This window comes from Macaca thibetana, chromosome 11, assembly GCF_024542745.1.
Source record: "Macaca thibetana thibetana isolate TM-01 chromosome 11, ASM2454274v1, whole genome shotgun sequence".
Lineage (NCBI taxonomy): Eukaryota > Metazoa > Chordata > Mammalia > Primates > Cercopithecidae > Macaca > Macaca thibetana.
The window spans coordinates 25,635,580-25,662,800 of NC_065588.1; the positions used below are offsets into that span (position 1 = coordinate 25,635,580).

The 27,221-nt window shown below is 35.4% G+C and overlaps 1 protein-coding gene and 1 long non-coding RNA gene across 4 annotated transcripts in view; one reads left to right on the top strand and one right to left on the bottom strand.

The window, feature by feature from the left end:
- LMNTD1 (lamin tail domain containing 1) overlaps positions 1–15,122 on the bottom strand; it is a 55,025-nt gene extending 39,903 nt beyond the window's left edge. The window contains exons 1-4 of one of the 3 annotated variants that reach the window (XM_050746741.1): positions 13,902–14,154; positions 13,703–13,822; positions 12,397–12,626; positions 9,484–9,664 (exon numbers count right to left, since the gene is read on the bottom strand). In XM_050746741.1, coding sequence (XP_050602698.1) covers positions 9,484–9,664; positions 12,397–12,626; positions 13,703–13,752 — 461 coding nt within the window. In that variant the 5' untranslated portion in view covers positions 13,753–13,822; positions 13,902–14,154. Of the gene's footprint in view, positions 1–9,483; positions 9,665–12,396; positions 12,627–13,702; positions 13,823–13,901; positions 14,156–15,029 lie in introns of those variants that run through there. The other 2 variants (XM_050746740.1, XM_050746739.1) reach the window with 2 other exon arrangements.
- Positions 15,123–25,201: 10,079 nt separating this feature from the next.
- The window catches only part of LOC126930090 (uncharacterized), a 40,684-nt gene continuing 38,664 nt past the window's right edge, over positions 25,202–27,221 (top strand). Inside the window, exon 1 of the long non-coding RNA XR_007717442.1 lies at positions 25,202–25,707. This is a non-coding gene — a long non-coding RNA (uncharacterized LOC126930090). The remainder of the gene's footprint in view (positions 25,708–27,221) is intronic.

Here is a 27,221-nt window from a genome sequence, read left to right on the forward strand (position 1 = left end):
ATTTAGGTGGAATTAATCTAATCAATGAACCCTTAAAATTAGAGAATTTACTCCAGCTGGAAGCAGAAGAGAGCTGCAGTGGGAGGGAAGTCAGAGAGACTCCAAATACAAGAAGGATTTGATGCACCGTTGCTGGTTCTCATCTGCAAGGACTGGGGAGAAGCCTTTTGAAGCTAAGGGTGACTGCATGCTGACAGTTAGTAAGGAAGTACTATCACTGCAAAGAATTGAATTTGGCCAACAACCTCAAAGAGCTTGGAAGCAGATTTATTTCAGTGTCCAGATAAGAGCCGGTTTGACATCTTTATTTTGACCTTGTAAAACTCTAAGAAATCAGCTGAGACAACCCAGACTTATGACCTAGGGAACTATGTGTTAATAAGTGGGTGCTATTCATGTTATTTTAAGTCACTAAGTTGGTGATAATTTATTATGGCAGCAATAGAACACTAATATATATTTCTTGTGATTTTAGAGTCAGTTTGTCAGAAATGTTGCCCAGTTGGCCTACAGTTTCAGTTCCAATGTCCTCATTGGATATTTAGTCTAGTGTCTCGTTATTCTATTTTTCTGTTGATAAACCAACTGCTAGCCAATATTTTGGTTATTTCTTTGAGGGCAAATGCCCTTTTTCTCTGGTTGACTTTAAGACTTTTTTTTGCATCTTCTGTTTTAAAAAGTTTTTTTTAAAATTTTTTTTTTTAAACAATGTATCTAGGTTTGTTTGCTGGCTTGTTTTCTGTCTTTTATCCTGTTGGACGTTGGTAGTACTTCTTGAATATTTGGCTTGATGTCTTTCATTAGTCTGGGAAAATTCTCTCCTGTATTTCCATCAATACCATTCTACCTCAATCTTTCTTCTCCTTCAGTGCCTTTAATTAGAAGTAGATTAAAACAAAATATTGCCTTATTTGTCTCTTATGCTTGTTTATAACCTTGCTATCTGTGATTCAGTCTAGATATTTACTTCTGAGAATATTCCAGTTCAGCAATTTTCTCTTCTGTTATATTAAGTGTAATTTTAAACCCACCTACTGAAATAATAATTTCCGTTATTGGATTTTTTTTTTTTTTTTACTTCAAGAACTTGTTTATGATCCTTTTAGTTCCCAGGTTTATGTTAAATTTTTTATCTTGTCATTTAATTACTTGAATATTTTAGTCATTGCTAGTTTGAAATCCTGGTCAGATGACTACAATGTCTGGACCTTCTAGGCCTGTTTCTGGTGTCCATTTTTAATCTTGGTGTTTGGTCAACTCTTATCTTTTGTATATGTTTTTTTTGTTTGTTTGGTTTTTGTTTAGTGCCTAGTATTACAGAGAAAAAACTGCAGAGATAATTTAAGGTTCTGTATAATATTTTTTCACTCAAGATTTACTTTTGCTTCTGGTAGGCATCTAAGTTGGGAACAAATCACTTTAAATTAAATGTGAAATAATTTGACACTGTACTGGTCTGTTTTGCATATAGACTTACTCTTCGTCTTTCCTTGAATTTCCAACTGAAAGCCTCAAGTGACCCTCCATTGTTTTTTATAGGCCCTAAATGCCAACTTTTATTCACCCAGTCCTATGAATCTTGAGAACAACTTCTAACTTCTCAGCCTGTTAGTTACGGCTGTCAAAATTGGCCACTGTTTTCAGGAGAAAAGTGGATCTAAATGTCAGGCTATCACTCTGGATTTTGTGTCTCAGAGGAGGAATTATGAAAATAATGGGTGTAACCTTCTATGAAATCTCTCGATATACACTATCAAATTCCCTTCAAAATACTGGTCTCACCTGCATTGTATGAGAATGCCTTTTGTATAGAGGCTCACTTTTGAACAATTTACGTCAAAATTTCTTCTTCTTTTTCTTTTGCATTATCATTATGGTTCTTGCCAAATTTTGGGTGTAACATTTTACTCTTTGACATCCCTGGAACACCATTGTGTCATCCTCATCTTACTGTTACTAAATTCTCTGCAGGTTGCTTTTATTTTTTGAGAGAGCATCCTTTTGTTTTTCAGACTTGCTTTTTCTGCCTGGGAAGATGAGCACTAATTTGACTTTTGTTTTTAAACAGGTAAGACCCTGGAATAGCTCAGCTATTCCTTTGTTATTATACATATAGCTGGATATTTACAGTTGCTTTTCAAAAATCCTTCATCATACAAGCAAAGTGCTTATTCATTAACCTTAAATTTTTATTTTATGCATATACATAGAATACATAGAATAAATGTTCTTGTCTGAAGGAAAAAACAACATTGTCCATATCAGAGCCCTTTATTTGCCTCCTTTTTGATATAAGATCAATGCATGGAAATTCCCAGAGGCAGGCTGTTAATCTGCTGTCACACAATCTTTAGTAGTTATCTTTTTCTCTTCCTTGCCAGCCTTCCCATTTACCTTTAGTAGGAAAGTGACTTGAGACCTCTACATATAATTTGTGATTGGCTGAGAGTGGAGAGTGATGTTGCAATCACCATCAGTAGCCTTTGCACAGTGTTTATTTATAAAGAGATTGGGGAGAAACATGGCTGGGTCACTTTTTAAACAAAATTACTTTCCATTATTTAAGCACTAATTTACCTATTTGTTGGGCTCTCCTTGATAGCTCCATGCTATTTGTCTGCTTTTAAGTTTCTGATATTCTGCAGTTTGCTAAAATTATCTTTGAAGTTCCAGTTCTTCCAACCTGTATATACCTAACATTTCCCATATAGGTGTTTTTAGTTGGGGGCATATGGGCTGATTAGGGGATACAGCATTTAAGAGTCCTTAAAGTTTTAAAGGACAAACTTAGAAAGACTCAGGGAACTTAATTCAGTTCATTGGGACTATAAGAACCCTGATGCCTACAAGTTTTGATGGTAGATCCTTAATGTAATGGAGATGTAAATTTGTACATCACTACTACAAGGTTCTAAATCATCCAAGGGAAAAATAAATGGGGATTAGTCTGAATAAGAATCCTATGGGAAGATGAGGATATTTGCAGCCTCAAAATTGTTTTAAACCAGAACCATTCGTGTGTTTATCACCATCTCAGTGAGGCCCATCTGAATTCAGAGCTTACTATCATTTTGACTATAGACATGTAGGATGCAGAATTTCTTGGGGGTTGAGATGGAAGATGAATGAGAAGTTAGCCTTCTTAATATACTTTGATCACACCTGAGACATTTAGAAGTAAACTTGAAGCCAAGGTAAGGTCTTGGATATAGGGTCAGAGAGCATGTGTAACTAGTGAAAATCCTAATAATGTCTCTACTTTGTTTCCTGTTTGCCTACAACTCCTTTTTTTCTTCTTCTGCTGGCAGATATTAAACAAATCCCTACAGATAGTGGGTGGTAGTAGGAAAGAAACAACAGCTTTGATTGAAAACAACCGAATTGAGAATCAGCTTCTGTTTCCAGCCTAGATGAAGCTACAAGAAATGACTTTGACCTTCCATCTGAAACAACTAAAAATCTGGAAAAATATATGAAACAGTATTTTTGAAGATATTTGATACTGGTCAACAAAGAATAGTGATACTTGAGAGACAGAAGAGAAAGGTAGTGAGACTTAAATTTTTCCCAGATTATTTCTCGAGAAAATTTCCAGGCTGCATCATGGAAGGTGCATCCTCTCTGACTTGAGGAGATGGAGCTGAGAGCCTGGAGAGACCAAGGTGGCTGGAGGTCACAAGTGGAGTATCAAACACGGGAAGCTGCAAAAAGAGCACTGGCGATTTTCACACGGTCCCCTTTGAGTATTTAGCAGAAGATTGATCAGCACATGTATTTGAGTAAATGCCCCAAGGCTGTAGAAAAAGACCATTTTGAAAAGATTAGAAGGAACAGTACTTGAAGCTCTCACAGTGTAAGGAAGTTCCCACCATCCAGACTGAAAAACCTCACAATTAATGGGACCTTGCATACAGTACTAAGGAGACTTTTGCCTCAGTAGTGGAGAATAATAACAAAGTGAAGATATTGCTTTGTTTCCACCTAACAAGCTATAAAAGCTAGTCCTTAAAGCCTTAAACTATTTCCAAGTAACTTAAGTGGATCCCAGAAAAAAACTCAAGAAATGAAAATTCATAGAAATACAAAAATATTCTAGCCCCCAAACAAGGTAAAATCCACAATTTCTGGCATACAATAAAAAATTACCAGGCATGCAAATAAATTGAAAAATACAACCCATAACAAGGAGAAAAATCAATCAAAAATGATGCAGAACTGACACAGATGTTAGAAACAGTAGAAAAGGAAACATCCTTATAACTGTGTTTGTACGTTGAAAATGTAGAGACATGACTGAGATTTAAAAATACACAGGATAGGATTAACATAATAGTAGTCATTGTAGGTGAAAAGACCAGTGAATAGGAAAACATAATGATAGATACTATCCAAAAAGAAACGATCAGAGGAAAAAGTACATAGAAAGATAAAAAATAACAGAGCATTAGTAAACTATGGTACAACTTCAAGTGGCCTAATATATGTGAAATTGGAGTCCCTTAAAAGGAGAGAGGAAGCGGGGGCAAAATATATTGAAGAAATAATGGTAAAAAAATTTTCCACTTTGAATTTTAAAATTCAAAATCTATAAATATGCTAATCAAAAAAGTGTAACAACCCCAAGCATAGGAAATGTGAAGAAATTTACACCAGGCACATCATAATCAAATCTCCCAAAAACAATGATAATGAGAACATCTTAAAAGCAGAATGAGGGGGAAAAAAGAGACATATTTGTGCAGAGGAGCAAATATAAGAATGACAGAAAATTTATTAGAAACAACTTAGACAAAAGGTAGTAGAGCAAGATCTTGAAAATATTGAAGAAATGAGAAAAACTGTGACAAAGAGAAAACAAATAACAAGATGGTAGACTTAACCTAATCACAGTAATGATAACCTTAAATGTAAATAGTTTAAATGCCCCAATGAAAAGACATTTTTCAGATTGGCTAAAAGGGCAAGTCTCAACTATATGCTACCTACAAGACATGCACTCTAAATATAAAGACACAAATAGTTCAAAAGTTAAAGTATGGAAAAATATATACCATGCTAACACCAGTAAAAAGAAGGCTCCTGTGGCTATCTTAACATCAGACAAAATATATTTCGGAACAAAGAATATTGCCAGGATAAAGAAAGTCATTTCATAATGATACAAGGATCAATTCATCAGAAGAATATAACATTCCTAAATGTTTCCGTTTCTACATCTAATAACAAAGCTTTAGAATACATGAAACAAAAGTGATTGAATTGCAAGGGAGAAATCAACAAATCCACAACTTTAGTAGATACTAATACCTCTCTCTCAGTAATTGATACAAGTAGTCAAAAAATCAGCAAAAACACAGTAGACAACACTATCAACCAACATGACATGGTTGACGTGAAACACTCTACTAGACAACAGCAGAACATATATTCTTTTCAAGTGCACCTAGAACATTTACCAGAATAATTAATATCCTGGCTATAAAATAAGTCTCAGTAAATATAAAAGGATTCAAGTTATACAAAGTAAGTTCTTTGACCACAATGGAATTTAATTAGAAATCAATAACAAGAAGATACCTGGAAAACCACTGGAACTGAAAAATCTGTAAAACACTTTGAAACTAAATAACACACTTTTCAATTACCCAAGGATCAAAAAGAAAATGAAAATTAGAAAGTATTTTGAACTGAATGAAAATAAAAATACAACATATTAAAATTTGTGGGATGCCACTAAGCTGTACCTAGAGGAAAATTTGTAATACCAAATACCTGTAGTATCAGAAGAGAAGAAGGTGTCAAATCAATGACCTCAAATTTCACCTTAAAAAATTAGGGGAGAAAAAAAATCAAATAAAGCCCAAAGTAGAAGAAAGGGAATGTAGCCCAAAATGAAAATCAATTAAATAAAAAACAAAAAATAGGGGAAACAAATATAACCAAACACATATTCTTTGAGCTCAATAAAACTAAATCTCCAGTGATACTGATCAGGGAAAAGAGAAGACACAGATGACCATATGAGAAATGAGAAAGGTGATACCAATAAAGATTCTACAGTTATAAAGATTATCCTGTATAAAGACTATACAGGATAATAAGAGAATATTATAAATGACATTATGCAAAAGAAATTGACAACTTAGATAAAAATGGACAAATTCTTGAAAGACACAAACTACCCAAGCTTATTCAAGAAGAAATAATTAAAATAACCTAATATCTATTTTAAAACAATTTATAGTTTTAAAACTTTACCACAAAGAAATTCTAGGCCCAGACGGCTTCGCCAATAAGTTCTATAAGACATTTATGAAAAAAAATTACTTCTACACAATCTCTTCTAGAAAAGGATAAAGAAGAAACTATATCCCATCTCATTTCATAAAGAGTGGACATACCCTGATACCAAAAGAGACAAGGACATTACAGGAAAAGAAAACTACAGACCAATAATCTTTACAAACATTGAGGCAAAAATTTGAAACATTATTTTAACAAATGGAATTCAAACAGTATATTAAAACATAAACATGACCAAATGTTTATTGTAAAAGTACAGGGGTGTTTAACATTAAAAAAGGAAAACTATATGATCATCTCACTAGATATGTAAAAAGTATTTGATACGATTCAACATCATGGAAAAAACCAACTTTTTGTTTGTTGATCTATTTTTTTTTAGTCTCAATTTCATTTATTTTTCTCTGATCTTTATTGTTTGTTTTCTTCTACTAATTTTCAGTTTGTTTTTTTCTTGCTTTCCTAGTTCCTTGAGATGCATTGTTAGATTGTTTACTTGAAGCTTTTCTACTTTTTCAATACAGGTATTTATTGCTATAAACTTCCCTTTTAGTACTGCTTTTTTTTGTATCCCAGAGATTTTGATACGTTGTGTTTCCATTTCCATTTGTTTCAAGACATTTTTAAGTTTTCTTCTCAATTTCCTCACTGATCCATCGGTTGCTCTGAAGCATGTTTCTTAATTTCCATGTGTTTGTGTATTTTCCTAGGTTCCTCTTATTGATTTCTAGTCACAAAAGTACTTGACATAATTACTTGAATGTGGTCACAAAAGTACATGACGTAATTTTTACTTTTTTGATATTTGTTTTGTGGCTTAAGAGAGAGTCTATTCAGGAAAATGTTCCATGTGCTGATGAAAGAATGTATATTCTGAGGCAATTGGGTGAAATGTTCTGCACATGTCAGGCCTAATTGGTCTAGTGTGCAATTTAACTCTGACGTTTCTTTGTGATTTGTCTGGTTCATCTGTCCATTACTGAAAATACGATGTTAAAGTGCCCTACTACTGTACTGCAGTCTATATCTCTGTTTAAATCTATTCATGTTTGCTTTATATACTTGGGAGCTTTGGTGTTGGGTGCACAGATATTTATAATTATTATACCTTCTTGCTGAATTGACCCCTTTATCATTATATAGTGACCTTATTTGTCTCTTTTTATAGTCATTGATTTGTAGTCTATTTTATCTGATATGAGTATAGCTACGCCTACTCTTTTTTTTGTTTCCAGTTGAATGGAATATGTTTTTCCATCCCTTCACTTTCAGTCTGTGTGCTTTGTAGGTGAAGTGGGCTTCTTGTAGGCAGCATACAGCTGGATTTTGTTTCCTTATCCCTAAGCCACTCTATGCCTTTTAATTTGAGAATCGAGTCCATTTACATTCAGTATTATTATTGATAAGAAGAACTTATTTCTTGTTTTGGGGTTGTTTTATAACTCGTCTCTTCCTTTTGTCCTTTATTACTATATTCTTTTGTGGTTAAGTAATTTTCTTTGGTAGTATATTTTAACTCATTGCTTTTTATTTTTTGTGAATCTATTATAGGTTTTTGCATTGTGGTTACACGAGGTTTACAAAAAACATCTTACAGCTATGACAAGTTAAAGAGATGAACACTTAAAGCACGAAGGAAAGAATAGAAAGAATAGAAACAAAAAATCTCTAGATTAGAATGCCATCCTTCTATATTTTGACTGTTACTTTTCTCCATTTACATATTTTTATACTGCCTATCTTTTAGCAGATTGCTATAGCTATTACTGTTTTTGATAGATTTGTCTTTTGGGATTCACACTAGAGTAATGAGTGGATTGTATACCACAATTACAATTCTGGGTTTTTCCATGTGCTTAATTTTACCAGAGATTTTATACTTTCAAGTGTTTTCTTTTTGAACATTAGTGTTTTTTTCTTTCAGATTGAAGAACTCTCGTTAGCATTTCTTATAAGCTAGGCCTGGTGGTGGTGAATTCTTTTAGCTTTTGTTTGGGAAAGATTTTATCTCTTCATATTTGAAATATGGCTTGGTTGGATACACTATTCTTGGATAGCACGGTTTTAACACATTAAAAACATTGTCTCATTCCCTCCTGACCTACCTGGTTTCCACTGAGAAGTCTGTTGCTAGACATATTCTTTTCTCTTGCAGCTTTTAGGCTCTTCTCTTTGTCCTTGACCTCTGGAGAGCTTAATTATTATATGAGTGTTTTTCACTTCTCTGTGGCCTCAGGAATTCTCTCATCCTCATATTTGAGTTCTGAGGTACTGCTGATGATAATGATAATCTTGGCACTGTATATTTGTTTTTGTTTTCTGGGGTGGCTGGATAGGGACTGAAAACAGCTTGCTTCTACACCACCATTTTTAATAGGATTGCATTTTAACAGAAGCTTTAAACATTTTATTTTGTCCTAAACTGCCCATAATTTTAACATAGTAGGTACTGAATGAAGGATCTGATGAGGTGTTTTTAGATAGTAGAGCAAATGCTTAGGTATTCTCCACTGTTAAATTGTAATAGGGCATGGGTGATTGATTTTAGGAAACATGGCATAAAGGGAGAGAAAATTTCCTTCATATCTGACCCTCAACTCTGATATCTTTTAGCCGTCTAATGACTTCTATCAACATATGCTTATTACTAGCATTTCAAATTCATATTGTTCACGTAATAAATAAGGCAGTGTTATATTAATATAAATGAATAGATCATAACTCTTTTATTTTAGTCCTAATATCAACTTTCTTCTTGATCAATTTCTTTTTGCATAGATACTAACAGTCATAAAAATGGATCAATGAAGTAAAAATTTATCTTTCTCCTTCTGCCTTGAACTCAAGAGCTACTAGAAGAAAATATATATATTAGATCCATCTAAATAATTTGACAACAATAAAAAAGTGTCTTGAATAATTGAGTTGACCCTATTAGTAAAGATTACTTAGCACTGTTTACTCTGGCATCTTTGAAGAATTCACATTTTTTGTTTGGTTCTTTAGACCATTTTATCAATTTATTTTAATTGCTCAGAAGATGAAACAGTTACATTTCAATGAACTGAGTATTGTTTAGATAAAATAATGCATATAACTACAGATTAGAACTTTATTTTCTGCTGACTTATTGGTCCTACCCTGACAGAAGAAATTAAGTAGTTCAAATAAAATACGTACCTGGCGGTAAATTGGCCAACTTCTTCAAGAATCATAGAAAAGTATTTTAAAGTTTTCTGAGTGTGCTTTGAGTGTGCTATAAGTTTCTTTGAATCACCAAACAGAGAAAGGAAATAATCTTCTCCATCCCCAATCATGGGTGATTCATCCTGTTTCTTTGGAACCAAGAAGGGGCCGGCATCTTTCAAATAAACCAAAGAAATAAGTAACCAGGAGAGAAGTAAATAAAATGACATTAAAAGGACCCAAAGCCATTATCTTTATTCTCTGCTTCTACAAAATTATATTTTTACATTTTAATATCACTATCACAGTTAATAAGAATAGTTAGAAGCCTTAAACAAAAATCCATAAAGTAATCAGTAAGTGGATATTTATAGTGACATCTTCAATTCCTAGAGATTATTTCAGTTATCTTAAACAATAAATTATATCATTAGTATAATGACTATTTAACTGATTATTTAGTTGTACTAGAAGCATCATCAATTTTTAAACAGGAAAAACATTTGATTCTGTCAAATTTAGATATGTTACATATAAATATAGCCTTATTCTACTTCATGTATGCTAAAATTTCCAAATGGCCACCCATAAATTAAAACTTCATGTGAATCCTTTCCTACAATGGTTAGTACTTTTGTCAGGTAAAGACATAAACTTCCTCTATTTAATTAAAATACTTTATTAGAAAGATAAAGTAATGCTTAATCAGATTCTAGTGTCCTATTAGAAGTTTGCTCTTTTAAATCCTCACTACTTTGATTCAAATACAAAATAGGTTTCATAATTTTAAACATAAAGAGCCATTCTGGACAAATCTAATAATACATCCGCAAAGAGAGTTATACTACAAAGATGCATCGTGATGAAGTGGAAAGAACAATGAATCTTGCATTTAGACAGACTTGTCATTATATTTTAGTTCTGCCATTTACTAAGCCAAGTGATGTAAATTTTCCATGTTTCCATTTTCCTGAACATAAAATAAAGATATCACTCCATTGTGTAAGGAGATAAGAGAGCTGGAGATCATGTAGGTGTCTAGCATAATATTTAATATTTATCTGCTAATAAATGATAGCTATTATTACAGTACAGAGTTTTGGTTAATGTGACTCTCGGTCCAAAATCCTCAAAGGATTAAGACAATCTAGAGTTTGAATGTTACATCTTTAGCAAAACCAAAACAAGGTGAAAGATATAAAGGAATGAAATCATCGTTCTTAAAGAAGATTCCTCAAAGTATTTTGTTGAGAAAAAAAGAAACATTTGGAATTACATTAATTCATTCTCAGTTGAGTACTTCCTTAATCCTTAAATTCCTTTGGGAAAGGATAATATACAGCATCTTTCTTAACAGGTCATCTCGAGAAATAAAGGCCTTGCTATTTCAAGAGAAAAGAAGACACATTAACTTTGGTCCCAGTTGTTATTTTGTCTAGAACAAAAGATGGCAATGAACCAAGTGCAACAAATCTCAGTGAACCTAGACATCTATCTAGAGAAGTGGAATCTACAGTAATGGAAGGAGAAGACTACATCCCAATTCAGCTCCCATACTGTAAGGGGAAGCCACTGTATTTCATTTTTTTGCCCCATTGCAAGGGGCCAAAGTTTAACCCAAATATAGAACATATGCCATGATGATATAATGATGAATGACAGAAAATCTTTTCTTCCCAGATCTAAAATTTGTATTTACATTTTCAGTATGTGGGTTTTGGTCATCCTAAAGGTCAGTGTAAACTTAGGAGGTTTCTTGGGAAATTTTATACTTGTCATACAAAAAATGAAACATAGGGAATATGACCATAATGGCAGGAGAAAAAAACCCTATATAACCCACATCAAAGATTTTTTTAAAATATCAGAAACAAAATGAAATATAGATGAGGGGCAGCCAGACTGTAAATGAGTACAGAATGGTAGAGGATAATGGAGGCATCAGATAGTCACTGGACTATTTGTGCTACCAGTTTTGAAACTTGTTAGTTGATTGGCAATTGAAACACAAACTCCAAATCTGGTCTATTTTAAAAGAAGGTGATTACAGGTATGTTCAGATGAACAACTAATGTTTATTGAGTATTTATTATGTGCTAGGTAATTTTCATAAAATTTAATCCTTAGGATAGCCCTGTGACATTTCTATTTTAATCTCCGTTTTGCAGTGGTGGAAAATGAGATGCTGAGATGTTAAGTACTCTACCTGATGCCTAACATTGTAGAAAAACAGTAGGTCCTGTGTTTTAAAGGATGATAGCATTTTCAGTAAACCACAAAAACATACCCTCAAAGTTCCCTAATCATGGTGAGAAACAAACACCCTAGAGCATGGGTATTGCTGAGCACATTGTTGATAACAGTCAAAACTTTACTTTTTCTGATCATAGTACTGTTTTCATTTTCCTCTCCTTCAAGTTCTCCTTATTGTTTTACCACTTTCTCTCCATTATTTTATACCTACTTTATGTTACAGCTTTGTCTCATCTATCTGTCTATTCCTTACTTAAGCCATACATCTCCTAAAGGCACAAAGTACACAAGATATGGCTTAATCCTTCTGGCAGTGTTCAGAGAAAGGGCAGTTAATGCTATACATTGGAATTTTTAATCTCTAGCAATTCTAATGTATGTTAGCAGTCAACCCATGAACCATCATGATAACTCAAGATATCTTAATTATAAGGATGATATATTTGGCACATGCATGTATGTGGCCTGAATTTAACACCCCAGTTCTAGGATCAGTGATGACCATAGTTAAGTTACTTTTCATATGATGCTAAGAAGTTAGCATTTTGGGGGACTAATAATAAAACATCATTCTGGCTGAGAGTCATATATGCAATGTATTGAAATATGTGCTTTAAAAGTACTCTAAAAATATGGGGTTCATATTTTGCTTACCCAAACTGTTTTCCATTCGGGAACAGCTACCTGCAGTAGCTTTAGAAGTCAATTGTCCAGTTGTTGATATAGTTACTCCACTAATCTGAGGACTAGACAGATGGTAACCAAGAGGCATTCCACTGGATAATGAAGATGACAATGGCAGTGTTGTGGCAACTGAACCCACCATCTTTGGGGAAAAATGTACTAAAGAATATACTGGGGGAGTTCCAAGTTTGTCTTCTCTTCTGTGTACAAAAAATATAATAAACAAAACAAATAAATAAGAAAGTAAAACTGGCTGTTAATAAAAGAAGCACGGGCTATCATTATTACCCAGAATTCTGCTTTTCAAAGGTAATATGCATCCAACACAAGCATAATAACATCTTGTATTTCTAGTTCTAACAATCTAAATAAAACACTTTATTATCAATTTATTATATGCTTTAAAATATTTGAAAATTAACAAATTTCTATTGTAGATGGTTCTGAAAATGTGTAAGTAGAAAAAAGATAATACTAATCATTACAATACCACCAACAAGACATTTTACCATCTCCTTCCAGGCTTTTAAATGTAGTTTTTTACTCTAAGTTGAGACTTTATAAGCCATTTATACCTCCACTTTGATCATTTATCATATTTCCCATTTCCATTACCATAAAATCATGATTATAATTCTGGTTTAATATATCATTGTTTCCTTTATGCTTTTCCTTTAATTCCTGTTGCTGCTTAACTACCTTTTCTATATTAAGATTGTTTAGTGAATGTCTGCCTTCAAATAAACTGTACATGTTTGTGTGTGTGTATGTGTATTGGAGGGAATGACATAAAAGAGAGAGAAAGAAGATCATTTTCACGTACTATTTTTAGTACGTACTAAGTGAATCTTACCATGAACAAAGATTTCCTTTTTTATAACTATAAAAGCATTTGTTAACTAGTGCACAATCATTTGAACAAGGTTCATAAGCTTCAGTACAATTATTTTACAGTTCTGTAAAATAGTTCTAGAAAGAAACTATTTCTGTAAATTGCCTTAACATATTAAATGGGAACTTTGGAATCTCAGCTAGGTCTTATACTGTGGAGATCTGTCCAGGTGGATTTTTATACTTCTCAAGGACTAGAACCTTATAAAACAGTAGTTGTGGAACTAGTTGCATGCTACAGTCCTTTATTTCTAGAAAATTTGTGAGATGTATTCTAATTCTAACTGGTTCATAAGGTATTAAAACAAAAGCGGTCAAGCATGCCATCATTCCTCCTCTATAACTCAGCTCTAACTCTGCTTTTGTCGCATCTATGCAGGCTCACTGTTCTTGTTTCTCCATCTTATCTTCCTGTTCATAGACTTTATTCTGCATTTGCCTCCAGAGCTTCCTGAATGTCTCATGTATCTTTCATCTTGACTAGAAGAGAAGTCTCTTTTCTTTCCTAGGAAAGCAGATCATAACATCAGATGATGAATATCGCTGAGGTTCAAGGCAGATTTTTCTTTCCAAAGTGACCTCACCTGTTAATCCAACTACCTTCAAGCATCAACCAGGTTTAATAATTTCTTTACCAAACTAGCACCAGAACCAGAATTCTCATGAGGATATGTAAGTACCAACATAGCCAATCCTGATCTTGGCTAAGGATATCAGACAAACCATGGTGAAGGTGTGTAGCGTTCACTGGAAGCAGCTTGAGAGACAGGGCAGTAACTTTGCAAAGAGACCTTTATGACTACAATTGTTGCATCTGGCCAACACTGCCTCTTAGAACTATGAGGTAATGTCTCCATAGTAACCAAGTTCCAGTTTCTGAACAATTACTATGTTGATGCTGTACCTTCTTTGCAGTTTGCAGACATTAAATAAAGTAATTTGCTCTTAGGAGAGCTGTATCTTCTACCAGACTTTGCCACCAAAATTATTGATATCTTGTTTTGTATTTTTAAGAGTCAAGGCCAGTATGTACATACTGGGGAAATTAATCACAACTCTTTTCTTCTTTTTTTTTTTTTCCTTCTCTCTCTTTCTTGACAAATACTTCGAGCACATGGAAACAGCTAGGCAGCAAGAATAGAAACCATAAAACTTCAATGCAAAAAGAAGCCTATTGGTAGAAATAGTAAAATCAAAACCGGAACACCTAAATTCTTCGCCTAGTTTTGCCAGCAGTATGATTTAGAAGAAATCACTTAATTCAGTTTCTACTCTGTGTAAAACACTCACACTTAATGTTTCATGATAATGATAGTATGACAATAAAATTAACAAATATGAAAGTACATGATTATATACACTAATAAGATATATAAATGATGATTACTGGATGATTGAGTTTATTAAAAATAGTTAATAAGATTCTACTATTTCTTAAAAACTGGCTAGGTAACATGAATAATGCCTGCTTTCAGAAATAATACTAAAATATCTTCTAACATAGATTCGAAAATGATTTTTAAAGATAATAAAGTAACTGTTTTAAAAAGTCGAAAAGAAAAAGTCAAGACGTATAACACATAAGGTAAGTTAAAGGAAAGTAAACGTTTGACTGCATTTCTTCCATCTCAGAGATGTAGCAAAATTCCTTATGAACATTACGGGCCAATTATGTAAATACAGCATCAGAAGATTTATAAATTTTGACTTACTTTTAGTAAAGAATTAAAAATGGGCTTGTCATTTCTTGTCACTCTCCCAGTCTCCCTACCTGTACCAGTCTGGATGGTTTTCTAGCTATTAAAACTTTCTCTACTTGAACTGCATATATTAGCATAAAGTCATTATGACCTCATTGGTTTTTTTTTTTTTTTTTTTTTTTTGAGACGGAGTCTCGCTCTGTCGCCCAGGCTGGAGTGCAGTGGCCGGATCTCAGCTCACTGCAAGCTCCGCCTCCCGGGTTCACGCCATTCTCCTGCCTCAGCCTCCCGAGTAGCTGGGACTACAGGCGCCCGCCACCACGCCCGGCTAGTTTTTTTGTATTTTGTAGTAGAGACGGGGTTTCACCGTGTTAGCCAGGATGGTCTCGATCTCCTGACCTCGTGATCCGCCCGTCTCGGCCTCCCAAAGTGCTGGGATTACAGGCTTGAGCCACCGCGCCCGGCCGACCTCATTGGTTTTATCAGAGAGCCTGCTCGTATTTTCCAGCATCTTTTGGACAAATAAAATTCTGTCAGCTGAGAAAAACTTCTGAAGGCTTTAAATTTGTGAGTGCTTCAATATTCATTCCCCATACCAGACATTTTTCTTTCTATTATTATTTTTTAATTATACTTTAAGTTCTAGGGTACATGTGCACCACGTGCAGGTTCGTTACATATGTACACATGTGCCATGTTGTTGTGCTGCACCCATTAAGTCGTCATTCACATTAGGTGTATCTCCTAATGCTATCCCTTCCACCTTCCCGCACCCCACAACAGGCCCCAGTGTGTGATGTTCCCCACGCTGTGTCCAAGTGTTCTCATTGCTTAGTTCCCACCTATGAGTGAGAACATGCGGTGTTTGGTTTTCTGTTCTTGCGATAGTTTGCTGAGAATGATGGTTTCCAGCTTCATCCATGTCCCTACAAAGGACATGAACCAATCCTTTTTTATGGCTGCATAGTATTCCATGGTGTATATGTGCCACATTTTCTTAATCCAGTCTATCATTGATGGACATTTGGATTGGTTCCAAGTCTTCGCTGTTATGAATACTGCCACAAGAAACATACATTTGCATGTGTCTTTATAGTAGCAGGATTTATAATCCTTTGGGTATATACCCAGTAATGGGATCACTGGGTCAAATGGTATTTCTAGTTCTAGATCCTTGAGGAATTGCCACACTGTCTTCCATAATGGTTGAACTACTTTACACTGCCATCAATCGTGTAAAAGTGTTCTTATTTCTCCACATCCTCTCCAGCATCTGTTTCCTGACTTTTTAATGATCGTCATTCTAACTGGTGTGAGATGGTATCTCATTGTGGTTTTGATTTGCATTTCTGTGATGCCAGGTGATGATGAGCATTTTTTCATGTGTCTGTTGGCTGCATAAATGTCTTCTTTTGAGAAGTGTCTGTTCATATCCTTTGCCCACTTTTTGATAGGGTTGTTTGATTTTTTCTTGTAAATTTGTTTAAATTCTTTGTAGATTCTGGATAGTAGTCCTTTGTCAGATGAGTAGATTGCAAAACTTTTCTCCTACTCGGTAGGTTGCCTGTTCACTCTGATGGTAGTTTCTTTTGCTGTGCAGAAGCTCTTTAGTTTAATTAGATCCCATTTGTCAATTTTGGCTTTTGTTGCCATTGCTTTTGGTGTTTTAGTCATGAAGTCCTTGCCCATGCCTACGTCCTGAATGATATTGCCTCGGTTTCCTTCTAGGGTTTTTATGGTTTTAGGTCTAACATTTAAGTCTTTAATCCATCTCAAATTAATTTTTGTATAAGGTGTGAGGAAGGGATCCATTTTCAGCTTCCTACATGTGGCTAGCCAGTTTTCCCAGCACCATTTATTAAATAGGAAATCCTTTCCCCGTTTCTTGTTTTTGTTAGGTTTGTCAAAGATCAGATGGTTGTAGATGTGTGGTATTATTTCTGAGAGTTCTGTTCTGTTCCATTGGTCTATATCTCTGTTTTGGTACCAGTACCATGCTGTTTTTGTTACTGTAGCCTTGTAGCGTAAAGTCAGGTAGCATGATGCCTCCAGCTTTGTTCTTTCGGCTTAGGATTATCTTGGCAATGAGGGTTCTTTTTTGGTTCCATATGAACTTTAAAGCAGTTTTTTCCAATTCTGTGAAGAAAGTCATTGTTAGCTTGATGGGGATGGCATTGAATCTATAAATTACCTTGGGCAGTATGGTCATTTTCACGATATTGATTCTTCCTATGCATGAGCATGGAATGTTCTTCCATTTGTTTGTGTCCTCTTTTATTTCGTTGAGCAGTGGTTTGTAGTTCTCCTTGAAGAGGTCCTTCACATCCCTTATAAGTTGGATTCTTAGGTATTTTGTTCTCTTTGAAGCAATTGTGAATGGGAGTTCACCGATGATTTGGCTCTTTGTTTGTCTGTTATCGGTGAATAAGAATGCTTGCGATGTTTGCACATTGATTTTGTGTCCAGAGACTTTGCTGAAGGTGCTTATCAGCTTAAGGAGATTTTGGTCTGAGATGATGGGGTTTTCTAAATATACAATCATGTCATCTGCAAACAGTGACAATTTCACTTCCTCTTTTCCTAATTGAATACCCTTTATTTCTTTCTCTAGCCTGATTGCCCTGGCCAGAACTTCCAACACTGTGTTGAATAGGAGTGGTGAGAGAAGGCATCCCTGTCTTGTGCCAGTTTTCAAGGGGAATGCTTCCAGTTTTTGCCCATTTAGTATGATATTGGTTGCGGGTTTGCCATAAACAGCTCTTATTTTGAGATACGTTCCATCAATACCGCATTTATTGAGAGTTTTTAGCATGAAGGGCTGTTGAATTTTGTCAGAGGCCTTTTCTGCATCTATTGAGATAATCACGTGGTTTTAGTCTTTGGTTCTGTTATATGCTGGATTACGTTTATTGATTTTTATATGTTGAACCAGCCTTGCATCCCAGGGATGAAGCCCACTTGATCTTAGTGGATGAGCTTTTTGATGTGCTGCTGGATTCGGTTTGCCAGTATTTTATTGAGGATTTTGGCATCGATGTTCATCAGGGATATTGGCCTAAAAATGTCTTTTTTTGTGTGTCTCTGCCAGGCTTTGGTACCAGGATGATGTTGGCCTCATGAAATGAGTTAGGGAGGATTCCCTCTTTTTCTATTGATTAGAATAGTTTCAGAAGGAATGGTACCAGCTCCTCCTTGTACCTCTGGTAGAATTCGACTGTGAATCCATCTGGTCCTGGACTTTTTTTGGTTGGCAGGCTATTAATTATTGCCTCAATTTCAGAGCCTGTTATTGGTCTATTCAGGGATTCAACTTCTTCCTGGTTTAGTCTTGGGAGAGTGTATGTGTCCAATAATTTATCCATTTCTTCTAGGTTCCAGGAATTTATCTACTTATTTTAGGTTTTCTAGTTTATTTGCACAGAGGTGTTTATAGCATTCTGTGATGGTAGTTTGTATTTCTGTGGGGTCGATGGTGATATCCCCTTTATCATTTTTATTGCGTCTATTTGATTCTTGTCTCTTTTCTTTTTTATCAGTCTTTCTAGTGGTCTATCAATTTTGTTGATCTTTTCCAAAAACCAGCTCCTGGATTCATTGATTTTTGAAGGATTTTTTTGTGTCTCTATCTCCTTCAGTTCTGCTCTGATCTTACTTATTTCTTGCCTTCTGCTAGCTTTTGAATGTGTTTGCTCTTGCTTCTCTAGTTCTTTTAATTGTGATGTTAGGGTGTCAATATTAGATCTTTCCTGCTTTCTCTTGTGGGCATTTAGTGCTATAAAGTTCCCTCTACACACTGCTTTAAATGTGTCCCAGAGATTCTGGTATGTTGTATCTTTGTTTCATGTTGTGAGATTTCTACCTTAAGAAAAAATTAAAAGTGGCAAAATCCCATATTCTTAAATTTAAAAAACAGACAAAATATTACATATACACAATTTTTAAAGAGTTGAAGAACACAAAGAACTGGCTTTATATGTTTTAGTTCTCTGCCTCCACATGTGGAGAAGATTTGCACAGCAAGAGATTTTATTAAATTGGTAATACAAATAAAATGTCTTGCGTGAATGAAGGCAGCATATATAAAGATAATTTTCTTCCTTTCTCAGGCCATGGGTAATATGTAGTTGAGTAATCATCAGTTCAGAATTACAATTTTATTTTATTTTTTATTTATTTTTTTTAAATTTATTTATTATTATTATACTTTAAGTTGTAGGGTACATGTGCATAACGTGCAGGTTTGTTACATATGTATACTTGTGCCATGTTGCTGTGCTGCACCCATCAACTCGTCATTTACATCAGGTATAACTCCCAATGCAATCCCTCCCCCCTCCCCCCTCCCCATGATAGGCCCCAGTGTGTGATGTTCCCCTTCCTGAGTCCGAGTGATCTCATTGTTCAGTTCCCACCTATGAGTGAGAACATGCGGTGTTTGGTTTTCTGTTCTTGTGATAGTTTGCTAAGAATGATGGATTCCAGCTGCATCCAAGTCCCTACAAAGGACTCAAACTCATCCTTTTTTATGGCTGCATAGTATTCCATGGTGTATATGTGCCACATTTTCTTAATCCAATCTGTCACTGATGGACATTTGGGTTGATTCCAAGTCTTTGCTATTGTGAATAGTGCTGCAATAAACATACGTGTGCATGTGTCTTTATAGCAGCATAATTTATAATCCTTTGGGTATATACCCAGTAATGGGATGGCTGGGTCATATGGTACATCTAGTTCTAGATCCTTGAGGAATCGCCATACTGTTTTCCATAATGGTTGAACTAGTTTACAATCCCACCAACAGTGTATAAGTGTTCCTATTTCTCCACATCCTCTCCAGCACCTGTTGTTTCCTGACTTTTTAATGATTGCCATTCTAACTGGTGTGAGATGGTATCTCACTGTGGTTTTGATTTGCATTTCTCTGATGGCCAGTGATGATGAGCATTTTTTCATGTGTCTGTTGGCTGTATGAATGTCTTCTTTTGAGAAATGTCTGTTCATATCCTTTGCCCACTTTTTGATGGGGTTTTTTTTTTTTTTTCTTGTAAATTTGTTGGAGTTCTTTGTAGGTTCTGGATATTAGCCCTTTGTCAGATGAGTAGATTGCAAAAATTTTCTCCCATTCTGTAGGTTGCCTGTTCACTCTGATGGTAGTGTCTTTTGCTGTGCAGAAGCTCTTTAGTTTAATGAGATCCCATTTGTCAATTTTGGCTTTTGCTGCTGTTGCTTTTGGTGTTTTAGACATGAATCTTTGCCAATGCCTATGTCCTGAATGGTACTACCTAGGTTTTCCTCTAGGATTTTTATGGTATTAGGTCTAACATTTAAGTCTCTAATCCATCTTGAATTAATTTTCGTATAAGGAGTAAGGAAAGGATCCAGTTTCAGCTTTCTACTTATGGCTAGCCAATTTTCCCAGCACCATTTATTAAATAGGGAATCCTTTCCCCATTTCTTGTTTCTCTCAGGTTTGTCAAAGATCAAATGGCTGTAGATGTGTGGTATTATTTCTGAGGACTCTGTTCTGTTCCATTGGTTTATATCTCTGTTTTGGTACCATTATCTAAGATTAAAAGAGTTTGGAATGCAATTGTAGGAATTCAATTTCATATTTACACCCACATAAAAATAGTATAAATTCCTATTATAAAGCCCTTTGCTAGTCCAAAAAGGTACTCAGTCAATTCATTTCTTTTACACAGATCCACGTGTGATAATAGCCTCAGACACAGATGCTATTATTTTACCTTGAAGTTAGAGTCACATTAAGGTCCTACTAGGGGTATTTAAAGAGAGGCTAGAGGACATGTACTGGAAGTTTCAAGTTTCAGACAGTTTATTCAAAGTAATCTTCATGGGGCTTCCCAATCACAAAACCCTGTTGAAAAACAATACTAAGGTCTTAGATCTGCATTTCTAGGCTGAGTCTCAAACACTGGTTTGAATCCTCAGACATACTAATTTTAGCAATAGTTCAAAACAACTGTCTAATAACTTGACATATTACTAGTATTTTAGGGGTAGCCTTTGTCTGTAAATAGGGCTCAAGGACAGTATCTCCAATTGAACTTTTAATGAACTCCCGTAGGCACCAAGAGGGCGGGCAGATAAGGAAGAGCTTAGAAACAAGGAACTGAGTGGAAGGTTACATGTGGGAAAAGAAAGTTTGTTTTGCATTGCATTCTTTCTGCTGACGTGGGGTTTTTGAAGTATAAATAAAGTGAGGCGGAGGCTCTGAGCACGGCCGCCATGTTCTCTGTGTGTCTTTGTCTTTTGTGTGTTCTTTCATTCTCCACCACCCCCGGCACGGACCCCAACAAGTGGCGCAGCGAGCAGGGTCAGCACGGGTGAGTAGGGGAGAACAAGAAGGGGAACCCCCTAGGGGCGGGTAAGGCCTGGATATTGTTAAGGGGAACCTTCTTAAACTTTCATTATGGGGAATTCCATCTCTCTGGCCTCAGAATATTTACGGCTGCTTCAAGGACTGTTGCTGTCTATAGGAGTGGAAGTAAAAGAAAAAGACTTTGAAGCGATTGTTTGCCCATGTTGAACAACATTGTTACTGGTTTCAGTAGCAGACTAAAGTGCAGCTGAATCGGAGAGAATGGTTACAGGTAGTAAAAGCTCTGCTTAGAGCTCTCCAGTTAGGAGATATTATGCCTCTAAGATTGTGGACCTTGTGTAACTCTATCACTCAGACATTAGAGTTACTTGAGACTGATTCAGAGTGTGGTAATGTAGCCACAGGAGGAACGGTATCTGAGGATTTGGAAAAAAAATAAATCTGAAATGGAGCCCATTTGTGCCAGGATAACAGAAGATGGGGGTGTAGCAAAAGGGGGAGAAGAGAAAAAGCCAGCTCTTCCTTCTTCTAAGGGAAATTCTGACATGCAGAGTATTATGGAAATGCTTCAACAAATATTACAGATATATTCTTCTAATTCACTTTTGCGAGCTTTCCCTGTTTCTTTTCCTTCTGCCCTGTTAAAAGAGGATTTTCCAGAGCCTCCAACCCCCCGGCTTCCTTATCTTTACCTTTGTTTGGCAAAGTTGAAGCCCTGTTCACATCAGACATACTATAAATTTATAGTAAACACCTGTTTAATATGTCAAAACCAGTGTATATGTATATCTTATTGTTTGTTAAAATATTATGAGTATTTCAATAGTCAATAAATAAGCACATTAATATTAACTATTAATATTAATATAGTATTAATAACCCCAGCTAGGAAATTGTTATGTTATAGGGGTGCATAGGTTCCACCAATTTACACTCCAAACAGAAGTTGAGTATTCGAGTTGCTTAACACATTAACTACCTCTTGATATTTTCTGTGTTTTTAAATTTTAAACATTGTATTGTGTATGTAATGATTCTCAATTTGGTATTAATATACATATTTCCTAGTGAGTAATGATGTTAGACATATAGGTATATTGTCATTTCTTTGTTCTGCTACTTTTGGTTGGGTTATTTACCTTTTCCTATTAATATGTTGGGATTCTTTATATTTGGGGATATGAGTATTATTATATATTATATACACTTTTAATTAAAAAAATAATTTTAAGGAGCTGGATCTGTTTCCAATTATTTGTGCTTCTTTTGCTCCTAATGCTCAGTTTTCAAATGGTGGCAATAATGTCCAATTTAATGCCTTACAAATTAAATTTTTAAAAGAAATGAAAGCTGCCATTTCTAACTATGGATCTCAATCTCCTTTTATCCTTGGTCTTCTTGATGTTTTTTCATCAGAAAATTTGATAATTCCTATAGACTGGAAGACTTTGAGGGAAGGCTTTTCTTGATCGTTCTCAGTGGTTACAATTGCACAGCTGGTAAATGAACAAGGCACATGTACAGGCTAGGAAAAATGTTATGTGTGATCCCCCTGGACCCACTGAGGAATAACTCACAGGCACGGGCCAGTATGCTACTCTTAATGCTCAGGCTGGTCTAGATGATGTTGCCTTTACTCAAATCAAGACTTTGTTTTTAAGGGTCTGAAATAAGGTAGAGATAACAGGAAAATCTTCCCTTTCCTCTGTGAAGATTTTACAGGGCACAAATGAACCATATCCAGATTTCGTAGCCCGTCTTCAGGATGCTGTCTTCAAAATTGTGGGTGCAGGCCTTGCTTCAAAAATTTTGTTACAAACATTGTCTTTTAAAAATGCTTATGCTGACTGTTAAAAATTGTTAAAATCATTAAAGGCCAATGGGGCCAATTTAGATAAATATATTAAAACTTGTGTTAGTGTTGGAGGGGCTATTTATAATGCTCAATTATTTGCTGGAGCTTTGTCTAAAGCCTTAAAAGGAAATAACAAACAAGGTGTTTGTTTGCAGTGTGGTAAACCTAGACATTTCAAAAAAAAAAAAAAAAAAGAATGTCATAAAAATTGAACACTTTTATCCCTCAAGGCAGAAAGCTGCCTTCAGAGGTGTACAAATGTTGTGGTAAAGGTCAACATTGGACAAATAAATGTCGTTCCAAAACTGATAAAAGTGGAAATTTACTGTCTCCTCTCCTGGGAAACAGGAGCCGGGGCCCACAGGCTTGGGGCCCCAACAATTACAATACAAGTCTACTACAATACCCAGTGAGCAATGACCTACAACATCAATGAATAAATTCAAGTCCTCCTTAAGGATCCCACACCTTACCCCAGTTTCTCAGCTTTATGCGGCAACTAAGTAGAGCGCCGCTGCTGACTTAGTTATTACTCAACCTTATACCTTGTCTCCTAATAGAGGAGTATATAAATTAGCTATTAGAGTGTGTGACCCTTTGCCAAAAGGACATGTAGGACTTTTGTTAGGTCAAAACAACAGTGCTATACGGAAGTTAATGATGATTCCAGAAATCATTGATCTTGATGTTACTAATAAAATTCTTATTATGGTACAAGTTTCACAATTTATACGCCTAGAGGCAGGGGAACGTATTCTCAATAGGGAGGGTTTGGTAGCACAGAAAAAACTGTTTTTTGGGAAACTTTAGTTTCTAATCAAAAGCCCTTATGTTCATTGCATATTAATGGAATAGTTTTTAAAGGGTTAATTGATATGGGGGTGAATATGTCTATTGTTTGTTTAAATTAGTGGCCTATACAATGGGAAAAAAGACAAGTTTCAGTCATACTCACTGGCTTGGGTGCTGCTTCTGTGGTTTATCAAGACGTAGAACCTTTAACCTCTGTCAGTCCTAAAGGTCAACAAGGTCAAGTTTTTTTTTTATATTATTCCTATCAATATTAATCTTTGGGGACAAAATCTTTCATAACAATTTGGTGCTTTTTTAAACATTCTTCATATTTCCTCAGCTGCCAAAAATATGATGTTCAAAATGGGCTACAATCCTTTAAACTCATAGCCACTGTTCACCAGCCTCAAGTTTTATAATTAAAGTGTAAAACGACCACTCCTCTTTAGGTGAAACAGTGGCCATTATCTAAAGAAATACTTAGGACTTTAAAAGAGTAAGTCAAAAAACAAATGGCCGAGAGGAATCTAAAGCCACGTACTTCTGCATGGAATTCCCGTCTCTGTCTTGTCTTAAAACTATAAATGTTTACATTCAACCTAAGGAAAGGTTACAGCCTGGTCTTCCTAATCCTGCCCTTATCCCACAAAGTTAAAAATTAATGGTCATAGATCTCAAAAATTGTTTTTTCTCTATTCCATTACAACCTCAAGATTGTAAAAAGTTTGCCTTTATTATTCCTAAATATAATAATGGACAACCTATTCAAAAATATCAGCAGAAGCTTCTTCCCCAGGGTATACTTAATAGCCCTACTATATGTCAAAAATTTGTACATAGGACTTTAAATCCTGTAAACAATCAGTTTCCAACTGTGTTAATTTATCATTGTATGGATCTTCTCTGTCCCTGTTTTAATAATTTTTAGCCACTTTCTCGATATCAATGGAAAGTTTTACCTCAAGGTATGTTAAATAGCCCTACCTTGTGTCAAGAATTTGTCCATAGGGCCTTGGATCCTGTTCAAAAGCGTCATCCTTCTGCTCTTTTATATCATTATATGGATGACATTCTTCTTGCTGCACCCACCAGAGAAAAGCAGCAAGATGCTTTTGTATCATTACAAACTCAGCTTTCTTTCTACTCACTTAATATTGCCACAGAAAAAATTTAACTGGATTTTCCTATTCAATATTTAGGTTGGGGGCACAAAATATTCGACCCCAAAAAAATTCAAATTCGACGTGATCATTTAAAAACATTACATGATTTTCAAAAGCTTCCAGGAGACATTAATTGGATGCGTCCTGTTTTAAGAATACCAACATATCAGTTATAACATCTTTTTTCTATTCTAGAAGGAGACAGTCACTTGGACAACTCATGCCATTTAACTCCTTTGGCTTTACAGGAACTCCAGCTTGTTGAAGAGCAACTTCAAAAGGCCCTTCCTTTTGTTTATTTCATACTTTACCTTCTCCCACAGGAATGATTCATCAAACTAATCGACCACTAAAATGGATCTTTTTGTCCAATAAAATATCTAAACGCTTGGCTACTTATATCGATCGTTTAGCTGAACTGATCATCAAAGGACGGCATCACTGTCGACAACTTTGGGGAGGAGATCCTTCCTTAATTATCTCTCAATTCACTCATAGTCAGATCACTTATCTTCTTGCAACTTCTGATTCTTGGTAAGTTGCTTGCGCTTCTTTTGTTGGACAATTTTCTACCCAATATCCTAAGTCTCCGATCTTTTCATTTTTTAGGCAACATTCTGTGTTGCCTTTCTCACCAATTTCTGTATTTCCTGTTCAAGGTCCTACCTTTTTTACTGATGCTAGTAGCAATGATAAGGCTGGATATTGGAGTGTTCATCAATCTCGAGTTACAGTTTATCCTTATCCCTCGGTGCAACAGGGAGAATTGTTTGCTGTTCTGATGATCTTACTTGATTTCCCTACTACTGGTTGTAACATTGTTAGTGATTCTCAATATGCTGTTTATGTTACTTCTTATATTTCTCAGGCCACTTTACCTCTTTGTGCTACTTCTTCTCTTCAAAAACTCTTTTCCTTGTTATCTTCTACTTTGAGCCAACGTCGAGCTCCTTTATTCATCACTCATCTTCGTTCTCATTCTCAACTTCCTGGACCATTAGTTCATGGTAATACTCAGATTGATTCACTTTTAATAGGCCACCTACATGCTGCAGAACAAAAATATACTCTACATCACACTAATAGTTCTGGCCTTCAACGACGGTTTCATTTAACTTATAAACAAGCTCGTTCTCTTATTCGAGCTTGTCCTTCCTGTGCTCCTTTGAGCATTCCATCCTTCCATTCTGGGGTTAATCCATGAGATGTCCCTTCTTTTAGACAATTAAAGTATGTTCATCATACCATTGATACCTTTTCTCATTTTCAATGGGCCACTCCGTTGCCATCTGAGAAAGCTGATTCTGTTATTACACATCTCTTAGCTTGTTTCGCCATCATGGGCATTCCTCTTATACTTAAAACTAATAATGCCCCTGCCTATGTCTCTCGTAAATTACAAGTTTTCTTACAGCAATACAATATTCAACATATCATCGGTATCCCGGGCAACAGTCAAGGTCAAGCCATCATTGAGCGTGCAAATTTAACTTTAAAAACTCAATTATTAAAACAAAACAAAAAGGGGGAAATGAGCCCCCCAGAAACCAGATTTTGAAGGTTCTTTTTACCTTAATTTTTTTGAATCAATGGAGACAATTGCAAGACTCCGCTGTCGTAACCCATCTTTCCTCACCTCCCTTGGTGATAGTCCCCGCTGACAATTTAAAGGTTTGGTATCCTAATGAAGAAGGTAAGTATGTTCAAGGGCAAATTCTAAAATAGGGACGGGGCTATGCTCTTGTCCTTACAGGGAGCGGACCTGAGTGGTTTCCTACAAGACGATTGAAACCCTGTTGAAAAGAAAACTGGATTCAGCATGCATTTCTTCCTTTGTTAGATGTGCCTCGGTGGGGGACTTATTTCTCTTAGTGAGGCTTTGTATGAATATTGGACTTATATTCCCTTTCCGCCCTTGTATCAGGGAGTCGCCTGAGGGGAGGCGGAAATTAAGGTTTTCACCAATGACACTACTTGGATGCTGTCCCCCTATATAGACAAGGACAATATAGAACGGGAAACGGGAATTATAAACAACACATATCAAT